The sequence below is a fragment of the Hippoglossus stenolepis genome, chromosome 14, assembly GCF_022539355.2.
Source record: "Hippoglossus stenolepis isolate QCI-W04-F060 chromosome 14, HSTE1.2, whole genome shotgun sequence".
Taxonomy (NCBI): domain Eukaryota; kingdom Metazoa; phylum Chordata; class Actinopteri; order Pleuronectiformes; family Pleuronectidae; genus Hippoglossus; species Hippoglossus stenolepis.
Genome location: NC_061496.1, coordinates 8,517,998 through 8,530,865, shown reverse-complemented (window position 1 = coordinate 8,530,865; position 12,868 = coordinate 8,517,998). Strand labels below are relative to the sequence as shown.

Sequence of the window (12,868 nt, the reverse complement as noted above, 5' to 3'; positions counted from 1 at the left end):
AGGGGTAAAAACGACAGAGATGGTTTTAATGATTTTCAATTTATTATCTTGATATTTAAAAATTTGCTGTTTTCACAAACATTTGATTTCATGCTCACTAATGTTGACATAGAAATATTTCAAAACAGAGTTGGTCCCATGTGGCACTCCCACTGCCATCCTACACTCCCACATTCAAATCGCTGGATTCACCACCAACATATTGTGTCTCATTACCACAGTAGACGGCTCCAGACACTCCAGCCAGAGGAAGCGACTCACAGCTCCGTCTTTTTTACCTTCCTCTGCGCTTCTGTATTCTTTACTGCTGAGCCTCCAGCCGGCATGGACAAGTCCTCAAATGTCCACCTACCCGCTTCCAGAATGACGTCCAAGGAGGAGAGTGAGAGGGGAGCAGTGGTTCCTCCCAGGAGTCACCGGCAAAGGCCATCGAAGGCAGGCCGGGCCCCCGAGGGAAGGAAAGAGAAGCCTCGGAAAGAGAAGCCAAAGACAAATGACGTGAAGGCAGAACAGGAGGTGGAGGTGAAGTTGAAATCAACTGTGGTGGACATAGACAGAGTGAGAGATGATGAGGTCAAGGAGGAGAACATGGGGCTCCTGGAGGCAGCAGAGCAGGAAGATGGTAAGTTGAAGCCTGAGGAGAATCCTGACAGATCCTCATTCATGTTCTTTATTATTGATTATGTTGTTGCATTTTGTTATGTTTACACTTTTTATGGCAGAAGTAAAAGTCAAATTTAAAGTTGTCTATCTTAGAAGTTGTTTTATATCTTTTCTCCACTTTCGGAGTTAATATCTGAGTTGAGTTAAATGTTAATATTGTCTTTATTTCCGTGCAGAGGTTGGAGTGCTTCATACCATTTACTGTGGCTCTCCGCAGGTTTGAGGCGCAGGGACCTGGGAGTGTTGGAGTGGCTGCTGATGGTCCTTGCCTTGTCTCTGGTTCTCCTCTTCCTCCCTCTGTCCATCTGGTTCTGTTTCAAAGTACAAACTGCACCACAGACCAAACTGAAACGTTCATATGTTTCCATTTATGTGGACGGACTGATGTCTTTCGTTTTGATTGACAGGTAGTTAGAGAGCACGAGAGAGCTGTGATCTTCAGACTGGGTCACCTACTGCGTGAAAGACCCAGAGGCCCAGGTTGGCACAGAAACATGCAATTTAGCAAAAATCTAAGTCACTCTGTAGTTATTTATCTTCAAAATTATGCTTAAAACAAAGTTAATGTCTGTGATGTACATTTTTTCTATCACTCAAAACCCAAAAACGACACAATAATTCATGTTATAAATCTTTTGATGAAATCTTTCTCTTTCCTCTGCCCAGGTCTTCTTTTCTATCTCCCTCTCCTTGATGTTTGTCACAAGGTTGACATACGACTGAAGATGCTGAAGGTTCCTCCTCACACGGTACAGAACAATAAAACACACAACTGAAGTATATTCACATTTAGCTACATATGTGAAAATGAGTATAAATTAACGTTGCTTCCCCTGAGCCCTGAGATGAAACTTTTATGTCACTGGCAACTTTAAACCATAGTAGAACGACATTCACAAGAGTTCATGTTAAAGGATTGTGATTAAAGCAAGTATTTTACCAGACAGCACATGTCTGTATGCAGGTGGTGACAAAGGACTTGGTGAGGCTGGAGCTGAGCGCCGTGTGTTATTACCACATCGAGAACGTGGCTCGGTGCAGCACGGCCCTGTCCAGTCTGACCACGGTGTTGCAGACTCTGGTCCAGGCAGCGGTCAGAGACGTTCTCGCCCAACACACATTCAGCCACATCCTACAGCACAGGAGGAGGATCGCTCAGCAGATACAAGCAGCTGTTGACTCTGTCGCCTGTCGCTGGGGCATCCGAGTGGAGAGAGCAGACATGTAAGACTGAGGAGAGTAAAGTCCCCACAGATTCTGTGATTAATATAGTGTAGAAACTCACCTTCTTAAGCATCCTAACCCCAGTTAGTGACAGCATTTCATTAGAATTACAGCCCAGTAGTTGCATGCCTCTGCCAACCAGTGCAGTCTACATACACATTTATATGAGGTCACTGTGACCTGTGACCCCTGACATCTAATCAGATAATCTTTGAGTCCAATCGACAGCTGGTCTATTTTGAAGAAATTGAGACAGGCCAGAGTAAGTGACCAGATCACCTCTTTAATAATGTAATTATATTCTATTGCTGCATTGTAATTGTTTATGGCTCGTTATTTATTTATTGTCGAAAATAGCCTTTAACAAACTCAAGAACTCTATTATTATTAGCATTATCTGCACATCATTTGGAAATACTGTAATTGAAGCTTCGTGATATGTATAGTTAGAACATGTCTTAACTTTGACTTAAAGCCTGTAAAATAGTGGTTCTTGACTTCTGACTTCTATTGAGGGAATTGTCCAAAGTGTTTGGTTACATACAGCAGAGCTTCTCTCCTCCAGGCAAAAGCAGCAGAAGTGGAGGCAGCTGCCTGGGAGGGGTTCAGGGCCTCCTTCCGTCACCTCCATCCAGCCCTGGTCCTTCCATTCCCCCCAGATCTCCTCAGTGTGACCTCTGACCACTCATCTCTACCTCCTCCTCCTCCTCCTTCTCCTCCTGTGGAGGAAGAAGGGAGAATGACAGAGGGGGAGCGGGAAACAGACTCACCAATGATGTGACAGATTGTGAATAAATACCCTTTTATTATTATTATTGTTATCAACAACAACAGATAAAGTGATTGTTGAGTTGGAGAAAATTTGTAACATTTTCCTTCAAACAACTGAGCTTTAGCACTGATGAATCTGAGCCTCTACTGTTGGTAAATTAAGCTTCTGTTTTAACCTGAAAATGACATGTCTTGTAAACAAAATGTCATGTACAGGAAATAATGTTCAGTCCTGCTAAATATACAATTATTGAGAGTTGTTCTTTTTTGTGAAACTTTAAAATGATGGGTCTAGTGCACATTTGTATTGTCCAGCCTGCTCATTAAGTGCATTCAAATAACAACAAAATTCACAATTCACTCCAAAAATAAAGATCCTGAAAAGTCGCACTCTCTGAAATATAAATATTTCTGTTACCTATTTTTTGAGGGAAAAGTACATGTACTTTTTTTTTTTTACATCAAAAGTACAATGAGGTTCAATGAAGCCACATCAAACCATAACACAAATTATAGTACCACTAAGTGATAGTTATTTTCATACAGCAGCCATGGAATCTGAACAACTTGCTTGTTGCAGCATTCCTCTCTGGTCTTGTTCCAAACATAAACGTCTACAGGGAGTTGCAGCCTCTTCTAATTAGCCGTCACATCAGCGTTTCTTGGTCCTTCTGGTGGTGCTTGTTGGTTTGGCCTCAGGAGCTGTTTTCTTTAGAGGAGCTGGGAGTTTTTCTGGTGGTGGAGAAGGTGGCGGTGTTTTCTTTTTTTCTGCAGCACAAACAGAGAGAGAGCTGTACTTCCTCTACACTTAAACACTGCCTGTTACTGCTTCTCCTCCTCAATTAAAAGCCATTAAAACTGTGTTGTTTACCTTCAATACTTTTGGGCTCCAGACTGGGCCGACCCTGCAGTTGTCTCTCCAGGTCCTGAATCTTCTCCAGAGCTGCCTGCAGGGCCTCCTCGGCCTTCAGGGCTCGCTGTTCAGAGCTCTGGACCCGCAGCTCAGAATCACTGTCAAACACACGGAGAGGAATCAAGATGTCCTTTGCACTTCATCAACAAAAGGAACTTAGCTGATGCATGGACTTTCAACAAAGTTATTTCCACAACGACTGATCGTGACTTAACTTGCCAGAACAAAATAGATTTATTATTGTGTTGACCTTCTGACAGGATCTTAATTAATCTGCAAATTGTGGTAATTGCTTCCCATTTCTTATTCTTAACAAAAAAAAGAAATGAAACTAAAAAAGAGATAAAAGAGTGTTCAAATCAGTACATGGAAAATAAATTTGAGAAACTGTTATTTTCACTGTCGTTCTTTTTTGGAGCAGTCGTGGAAAAAGAAATAAAACAATGACAGAAGAACATAAAAATAACATGAGTTAAAAAAACATGAAAATAAAATATCTTTATTTATAGACCAAAAGCTGCTGTAGATATTATCACATAGTATTGGTAATATTCCAAAAATACAAGTGTCCTATAGAACTAGTGAACTTACTGCAGTTCCTGTTGCAGTAATCCTACTGTGGTCAGATCGCTAAAAGCTTTCTGAGCTTTATCTGTTGCTGGACACACAACCAGTTCATCAATCTGACACACACACACACACACACACACACACACACACACACACACACACACACACACACACACACAGACAGTCAGAGAGACAGACATGTTTTCAGGTCAATACAAAGAAAAACATGCTAATAATTATGTGTGTGTTTTACTTGTCTCACCTCTCTCAGGTGGACAATGTTCTCCCCCAGCTTTCTTTGTGTTATGTTTCCATCATAGCCAATCAGCTTCACCACTGGTGTTTCACAAACCGTTAGCTCCCCCTGCAGGACAAAAACAATACCAAGTTTCTTTTCAGATCTGGTTTATTTTTTGATCAGTTTTTGGTTTTGCACAATGTGCAGACAACGAACTAATCAAAGTGCACTTAGATGCTTTAATACCTCACAAACGTCTTGTTGTATTTTATGTTCGTCAGTGGTGCTCTGTGAACACAAGAGGACCACCATCATCATCATCATCATCATCATCATCATCATCATCATCATCATCCTCATTATCATAATCAGCATAATTATCCAAAATAAAATATATAACTGACTTCTCTTGGTTCCACCTCAGTCTCATCTTTGACCTCTGTGACCTCACTGTATGTTGTATGCTCTGCTGAAACCTCTTTGTTTCTCTGTAAAAAACACACACACACACACACACACACACACACACACACACACACACACACACACACACACACACACACACACACACACACACACACACAGGCATCATGAGAATCAGTAAAGCAACGGTGGCTCACTAAGTTGTGTTCTATTTGATCCTTTATCGATATCATACTTTCATGCTGGTTGTATTTGAGTTGAATCCTCACCACAGTCTCCCCGCTGTCTGCTGGAGAAGCTGACACATCACTCCTGGAAGAAGTGGCAGATTGCTTCACAGGCAGCTCCACCTGACCACCCTTCACCCCCGAGAGCAGGATGACACAGGTCTGCACCCAATCAACGCATTCTCTCTGAGAACATACACATGACCAAACACATGCACCACATTATGTAGGTTTGCAGGGCTGAGCATGCTTTGTTCTTCAGTATGGCTCCCCCTGGTGGAATGTTCTTGATCAGACCGTTGTTTACCTGCAGCTTTCTACACCAGTTATTCATCTCATTTTCATCCTCAGCTTGATGTGCAAAAGTCTTCTCCTCCAGAATCAACTTGTAAAAGCTGAAGTCAAAACATAAACATTTTCAATCTTAAAGTCACTAAACATATTTCAACATTTTTTTCTTTGTTTTGTTAGCTCGTATCTTTATTCTGATTCAGTTTAATGTTTGTATCAGACAACAACATTTGTTTATTTGACTACAAACTAATTGTTAGTTACTCTGGTTAGCAGGGTAGCAGGTAACAACTTCTGGTACCTGGAGATGTATTTGGAAAAATAGTCCAGTTTCTGGGTCAGGAACTTGGCATCCTCATCCAGTGTCTGCGGTGAGATGTTTGTAATGTATTGGTGTTGCTGTTCATGGACCTGGTCCTGGTCCTGGTCCTGGTCCTCTCTATGGTCAGGTACCATGAGGAGCAACAGATCCAACATCCAGCGGGTCTGAGCCATGTGAAGAGAACTGACCTGGTCGGGAAGAAACAATGAAAAACAAGACAATCTTTTGATATTAAAATTATGAAAATAAAATTCTAAAATATTTAAAGTGTCAGTTTCCCCACATTTTTGTCACTTATATGAGTTGCTGAAACCCAAATTATTTATAACATCATAATAATTCATGAGGCTGATATGTTTGTTCCACTTGATGTGAGACATTTTAAGTTGCATGCAAACCTCACTTGACAGTTTGACTGAACCTGGTTGGTACTTACCTCCTCACTGAGTCCCTGGTTCTCACCATCGGTGAAGTTAGACAGGCTGTTTATAAACTCCTTCACTTTTTCCAACAGTTCTTCTGTCTCTTTACTATTTGAACAAGCAAACACAACAGAACATTTTAGAGCGATGACAAAGAGCTACCAGGGAATATTTAAAGTTCAGTTTCTCATAAATAAAACTGTAAAAACAATGAATATAATGTGTTCAGAAAGGCTTAGAGACTTGGATTGTCTAGAGAAACTAAAAAACTCAAACTAAATACCAACTGTCTTGAACTGAGGAACATTCAATATCATAGAGGTTAACATTTACAAAATGCTGATAAACGAGGCATCAGTCTTCAAATGAAATCCATTGTTTAACCAGTTATTTTGACATGATTAAAGAATACTGTAAAAATGAAACCTTTGGGAGATATAATAACTTGCTCTGCCACTGAAGGAACAACGTACTATATATTGGGCTCATCTTGGACACTTTCGTTCCCTTTTCCTTCTCTCGTCTCGTTCTTCAAGGCTTCCTCAGCCAAACTCTGCCAAATGCACAGTGCCTGCTCGAGCTTCAGCCAATCGGAGACAGATATCGTCTCTGGCTGGCGAATGGCTGCGTCAAGCTTGGAAACCCAAGAATCCATATCCCCGAGCAGTGACATGATCTTTCCATGGACGCCTGAAACAGAAACACCGGTCCGTATCTCGAGGATTATCTGCTACAATGAGACCCTTTAAAACATTCACATCAGAGAATGTGTTGGCTCTCACCAGTTTCTCCACTGGCTTGTGTGTCCAGTCTTTTAAGGAGCTCAGGCAGGACCCTGACCAGCTCACTTAGGGCCTCCTCACCTACAGGAGGTGCACCGTCAGGAGAGGAGTGTCTCCTGAGCAGCTGAGCGCTCATGTTCAGCCATCTTTCCTGGACACAGCCGAGCTCGCCCAGTATCTGCTGGCAGCAAAACAGCTCCTCACCTTGGTATCGCTCACACTGTTGGGCCAAGATCTGAAGAGAAACAGAAGACAGAGGCAGACTTCAGAAGAAACGTGGCTGTTGACTGAACATTTTGAATGAACCCAAAATACTAATATAGCAGATCCACTAGATATTTGGAATAAAATCTAAAGAAATCTAAATGAGAGAGAAATACTGGTCAGAAGAATGTTTCAACATCAAGTGTTTAATGCTCTGCTACCGTGAAAAGAAATCTACATAGCACATTCAATCATTTTTTATGCCTGAGGTTTTAAAACAGATGACAGCGAGAAATAACAAGTGACACATATAAGACAGATGAGATGGAAAAGAGGTGAAATACAGCAAACAGGTGACGGCATAGATAACATGGATCTGATGTGACAAGTGATAATAACTTCGAGAGATGAGGCTGATGCTGACAGAGGAAAGTGATGATATGATGTGATTGGATCAAAAACAAGACCGTGAAAAGAGATTGAACACATGATGACAGTGAGATCATAAATCAGAAAGATGTTAGAAATAAGAGACTTCATGTCACAATGATAAAAGTGAGAAACATCAGGTTGATAAAATCACATAATGACCACACACACACACAAAGTAAATGTGTTGTCTTACAGTTGACCACTGCTTCAAATCAACGTGAATCTTTTCCAGTGTAACGTTCTCATATTTGGGGTCAGGACACCTTGAAACACAGAAAAGACATTATTGGCAGATTTCACACACAGTAAATTATTCTCAGGGACTTTGCCTAATTATACTGGGCACTGAGTGAAGTGCCAATAGAAATTCTATGTCAGGTGGTTACAGCTTTTGAAAATTATATTAAAGTTTTATTTTACTGATGGCACTAGGTAATGATAGAAGATTAAATAAACTTCTCGTCCTACTGGTTCTGTGCTGTGCAGAAGGAGATCCACTTGGTGATGTCTTGCTGGATGGCATTCATCTCTTCAAACTGAGCGTGCTCACTCTTCTTCATCTGGGACACGAAAGCCATCAGCTGCTCTTTCCAGTTGTCAGAAAGCTCCATGATGATATTCATGTCTTCTGTGTCCTACAGCAGGGGGATCACTGTCATAGTCAGGGTGTAACTGAACCACCAGGAAGACTTACAACAAGTAAAGTGTGGAGTGTAGTGTTTTTAATGGGTCATACAGAGAAGGTAAAGGAGGAGGAACTGCATTACCTTTGAAGTGAGGTAAAGGATGCAGTGCTCTGCTGTTTTAAACCAGCTCTGCTCGTGGACATGCAGCCGACGCACCAGCTCCAGCTTCTTCACACTGATCACCTGACAATCACAGAAACGCTTACTTCACATGTTTGGATCAGCTTTAAGTAATATTGATTCTACTAAGGGTGGCATGGTGATACAGTGGTTAGCGCTGTCACCTCATAGCAGCATGATACTTTCTGTGTGGAGTTTGCATGTTCTCCCTGTGTCTTCGTTTTCTCTGGGGTTGATTGGTTGACATATTATCAACCAACAACAAAGTTGAGCATGTGAAATATTATTGATAAATGTGGTAGGACTCGCTGTGTCATGCCATCTGTAGCCATTATTCCGCCAGATTCAGTAAACCTGTTATTTAGACCATCATCTCACGCTGCAACCACACAACAGAAGGTTCGTCCTGCTGTAAGATCGTGGCTCACACACCTTGAGGGCGAAGCGGAAGGTGAGCTGACTCCACGAGTCTCTCTCCTCAGTCGTCTGAAGCATCTGAGCCTCGAGGCGACCTCTCTGCAGCTCATACAGCTCGTGGTAACCCTGGACCACACTGAGAAGAGCACAGGAACCATTACAGAGGGAACACTCGGTCACATTCTGTTCTTTTGCTCTGCATTATTGTTACTGAATTCCTGCAGCACTTAGGTTTCAGCTCATAGGAAAAGGTTTATAGAAATTAGCAGGTAGTTGAATCTAAACATATTTTTTTTAATAATTAAGCATAAAGTAACCCTTATTGTGTAAACTACAACATGGATGCACCACACTACAAGTAAAATAAATTACTGATAAATGTATCTTATAATAAATGTATAATTGTGACCAGATAAAAAATGTGCATTACGTTTAAGATGGTTAATTTATTAATGTAAACACTTCATAAAAATGTGAATGAACTCAGATCAAGTTCAGTCCAAGTGACATTATCCAGTTTGGAGGTAGGTCTGGTTATGTGAGTGTAACGAGGATCTGACCCTGAGTTGGTGTGCGACTGATCAAGTTCCTCAGCGAGCTGCCTGTGGGTGAACTCCACCTGCTGGGAAACAGAGGCATCGTGGTCTCTGATCTTGAACAGTTCCCTGTGAAGAACACATAAACACACATTTTCTCAGATATGAGCACAATCATTTCCATATTCACACCTTTTACTTTGTGCTTTTATTTTCATTCCTTGCATTTATTCTTTTCCTCTTAAAATAGAATCACACCAACGTATTCCAGTATAATTATGTGATTTCATCCATCGTGACCCCGCTGCCAGCGCCCGACCTACGTACGTGCTGAGTTGCTGGATGGATGTCTTGATGTGGTGGATCTCTTCAGTGAGCCGGCGGTCCAGAGCCCGCTGTGCCACTGCCTCAGTGTGCAGAGCCTTCAGGCAGCGGGGCATTCGCTCCAGCAGGGACTGGTAGCGCTGTCTGGATACACAAACACAAGGGCTTCTGAGAAAAAGGCTTCCTGGGTCATTGCTGGAAATAGAGTTCCTGAAAATGCTAGATTTTTCCAAAAGTTTTGATAAAAATGTTTCAGAATCAACTTGAGGTACCAAAAGGATAATCCGGTTTATATTAATTGTATATGGAACTGTTTTATTTGATATCTGTTCTTGTTTACATCTATATTTGGTCGTAAAGCTCATTAAACTCCGCCAACAAGTGCCGAGGTTAAGTTTTAGGTGCTATCCCAATGTTGCTGGCTGCTCACCTGAGCTTGGCAAGCAGCTGTCCCCTCTCAGCACAGCCCACGCTGACCTGCCGGATCACTTCATGGAAAACAATGTTGTAGATGTTCTGCTCAACCTGCACCAGCTCCAGCAGACCCTCCATCTGTAAGACATTCCATTGCAATGTTATAATATATACTACTACACTAAATGTTATACATCTAAATATGTTGTGGTCGGAAATGTTTGTTCATGTTTAGTTGTTCTGACGAGGTGCTGGTGTTTGATTTGAGTCGTGCTTCAAGCAGAGGCACACAGCAGCCCGAGCACATCTCCTCCTCTGTCTGCCTACCTGCGAGAGCTGCGTCAGCTGCTCACTCTGCTGATCCACTCCAGCCTTCTCCAGCATGTCGTCCATCATCCTCATCAGCTGGACCACTTCTAATCTGCCGCTGGGCCTCCTGGACACACACAACATACACACCGATCTGTAATGCTTCTCAATTCACTTTCCCTTAACGACATTCATCCCTTATCTTACCATCGAGTTTCTTCCAATTATTAGGCTGTTTTAATTCAGACGGCAAAATCCCCTGGTAAAGACTATTCAACAAAGGTTTATCTATTAATTAGATACGTTCATATTTTAAAACTCACAGTGATGGAAAGACCCGGAGCTTGTGTTCGTCATCCTGCAGCTGAACTGTAAATGCACTGAGCAAGAGATACAACATGACAGCTGATAAACCAGATTTTGATTTGACAACGATAGGATGAGTGTACAGACTTAACAAAGTGGGTGAATATAAGGAAGCAGACTCACTCCTCGTAGAACTCGAGGCCTCGCAGCCCCTTGTTTTTCACAATGTGATATTCCTCTGGTATCAGACTGTCTGAGATACTCAAGTTCTGAAAGACAAAGTGGCTGCAATTATCACCTCATACTTTATACTAGTGTGGATGCATAGAATGGGACTCAAGTTGAACTCTATACTGTTGTGTGCGAATTACAACAATAAAACCACGTGAACCTGATCTCAAATCGTTTAAATCTGTTTATGTCTTCCTATCTGGTTCATTTTGTTATGTTGTAAAGTTCTGCTTTTGATTTTCCAATAAGAAACAATTCATAGAGTAAGAATAAAATAAATGTAATATTAAGCTTACCTGTGTGTCACCAGTGCTGTTCCTGTCGGTCAGGGGTGGGAGGGGTGTCGTCTTCCTCTGGGTTACCATGGCATCACACAGGAACGAAATATCTCTGTATTGAAACCATTCGAAACAAACATACACATACATTCAGTTTCCTTAGTTCATCTGTGGATCACAGATGTTTTTTAAGACTTTTCATGTGGCCCTCATTTTATATTTGTACTTGAATTAGCCGATTAAAAAGAAACCTACAATAAGTTTGGCTTTACTCGATGTTCAGTTTATAAAATACAAAATCTAAATTTAACCTGTTTTGTATTAACTCTGTCTTGTATTAGAGTCGAGAGTAAACATGCAGAAATGTGTAATTTGTGACTTTCAGTTCAAATTAAATCTGTGGAGAATCTTTGTTCATGTTGCTGCATGTGTCTCGCTGGTCCAGCAGACCTGCCTGCTCCGGTCAGGGACGTTGGCTGCTCCAGAAAGTGTCTGTATTTCTTGCGTCCGAGCGGGTGATGCCAGACTGCATCCGGCCGTCTGATTCCACAGCCCTTTGAAACACAAGGTCATCTTTAGGAACGCTGGTGTGGGATAGCCCTCTCATATACAGTAGGCTTGAATGTACCTTGCAGTGGCGATGGTGTGCAGTGTGGCCCAGTGTGCTCCTGGTGCAGACAGTGGAGGTGAGGCTGACCAGCAGCTCATCTGGGACCAGCTGGTTGTTGAATGAAGGAAGCTGCATGTTCCTGCTCTCTGCCGAATTCAGTTCTGCTGCGGACAAAAAATGAATAATAAGACTGTGACCTGTAGGAGGGGATGGTTCCTCTCCCACTCTTTGAGATTTCCATATAATAACAGTTATTTCCTGCATTATGCATCAGGAACAAGGAGATTTGACCCTTGTAACCTGAATTGAAGATTTTGTATGTTTTGTATTTAATGTTTTTGTTATACTTAGGTATATGTGTGATGTTCATATTAGAACTCACTGGTTCCTACCACACCTCACACGTATTTTTATCATTTAATTTCAGTATTTTGTATTTATATGGTGCCTGAAATGAACTAAACAGAACTAAACACTTCAGACTTCTGATACTTGTTTGGTTTGTCAGACAATGAACTAAAAGTGTGACTAGTAAGTGTAAACAAAAGAAAATATCACATTTTTTTTGTTTAAATTTCCATTTTGCTGCTCTTGACCTTTTGTCTTCTATTTTCATTTCCAACATCTTTTATATTCAACTTCAACCGGCATTGATTAACACAGATAATCAAGATGAGGACTTTTAATTTGGAAATGAATGACAGGTAGAGAGAGAGAGAGAGAGAGAGATAGATAGATAGATAGATAGATAGATAGATAGATAGATAGATAGATAGATAGATAGATAGATAGATAGATAGATAGATAGATAGATAGATAGACAGAGAGACATGCAGACAGACAGACAGAGAGAGACAGTCAGTCAGACAGACAGACAGACAGACTGGTCATCCACCTGTTAGCTTCATGCTAACCTCCCCTCCCTGACAGTCACTTCACCTCTGGTGTCCAGAACCGGCTCCGGCCTCGATGAGCTCGGCGCTGAAGCGGCTCTGATGGACGCAGACATCGGGTTCTGACGGAGGAGAAGTGACTCGAGGCTCCAGCGACACTTTTATCAAACTGTGATCAAGTCATTCGAGGGATTCGATGATTTTATTTAGAAGAAACTTCCCCCAAAGTCCAGACAGCGCCTGATCCCCCGCGGCCTCCACT

The 12,868-nt window shown here is 41.7% G+C and overlaps 2 protein-coding genes across 2 annotated transcripts; one reads left to right on the top strand and one right to left on the bottom strand.

Moving 5' to 3' along the window:
- The first annotated feature begins 238 nt into the window (after positions 1-238).
- On the top strand, positions 239-2,793 carry nphs2 (NPHS2 stomatin family member, podocin). Its single transcript, XM_047343284.1, has 8 exons — positions 239-622; positions 881-984; positions 1,071-1,143; positions 1,330-1,412; positions 1,628-1,887; positions 1,976-2,014; positions 2,116-2,149; positions 2,453-2,793. The coding sequence occupies exons 1-8, from the start codon at positions 325-327 to the stop codon at positions 2,666-2,668; spliced, it is 1,107 nt and encodes a 368-aa protein (XP_047199240.1). The 5' UTR covers positions 239-324; the 3' UTR covers positions 2,669-2,793.
- Positions 2,673-12,868, bottom strand: axdnd1 (axonemal dynein light chain domain containing 1). Its single transcript, XM_035175709.2, has 26 exons — positions 12,653-12,868; positions 11,732-11,877; positions 11,554-11,657; positions 11,122-11,215; positions 10,778-10,863; positions 10,612-10,668; positions 10,307-10,415; positions 9,996-10,117; positions 9,569-9,709; positions 9,266-9,370; positions 8,721-8,841; positions 8,250-8,351; positions 7,951-8,117; positions 7,676-7,745; positions 6,847-7,081; positions 6,538-6,754; positions 6,079-6,172; positions 5,622-5,830; positions 5,337-5,424; positions 5,072-5,215; positions 4,784-4,867; positions 4,626-4,667; positions 4,404-4,505; positions 4,163-4,254; positions 3,530-3,669; positions 2,673-3,426 (listed from the first exon to the last, which is right to left on the bottom strand). The coding sequence occupies exons 1-26, from the start codon at positions 12,720-12,722 to the stop codon at positions 3,311-3,313; spliced, it is 3,057 nt and encodes a 1,018-aa protein (XP_035031600.2). The 5' UTR covers positions 12,723-12,868; the 3' UTR covers positions 2,673-3,310.

Coding starts and splice junctions, on each gene's coding strand:
- axdnd1 (XM_035175709.2), bottom strand. CDS start 12,722: ATGTCTGCGTCCATCAGAGCCGCTTCAGCGCCGAGCTCATCGAGGCCG. Junction 9,371..9,568: donor TCCATCCAGCAACTCAGCAC/GTACGTAGGTCG, acceptor TGTTCTTCACAG/GGAACTGTTCAAGATCAGAG. Junction 7,746..7,950: donor TTCTGCACAGCACAGAACCA/GTAGGACGAGAA, acceptor CTGTGTTTCAAG/GTGTCCTGACCCCAAATATG.
- nphs2 (XM_047343284.1), top strand. CDS start 325: ATGGACAAGTCCTCAAATGTCCACCTACCCGCTTCCAGAATGACGTCC. Junction 623..880: donor GGCAGCAGAGCAGGAAGATG/GTAAGTTGAAGC, acceptor GGCTCTCCGCAG/GTTTGAGGCGCAGGGACCTG. Junction 1,888..1,975: donor CGAGTGGAGAGAGCAGACAT/GTAAGACTGAGG, acceptor AACCCCAGTTAG/TGACAGCATTTCATTAGAAT.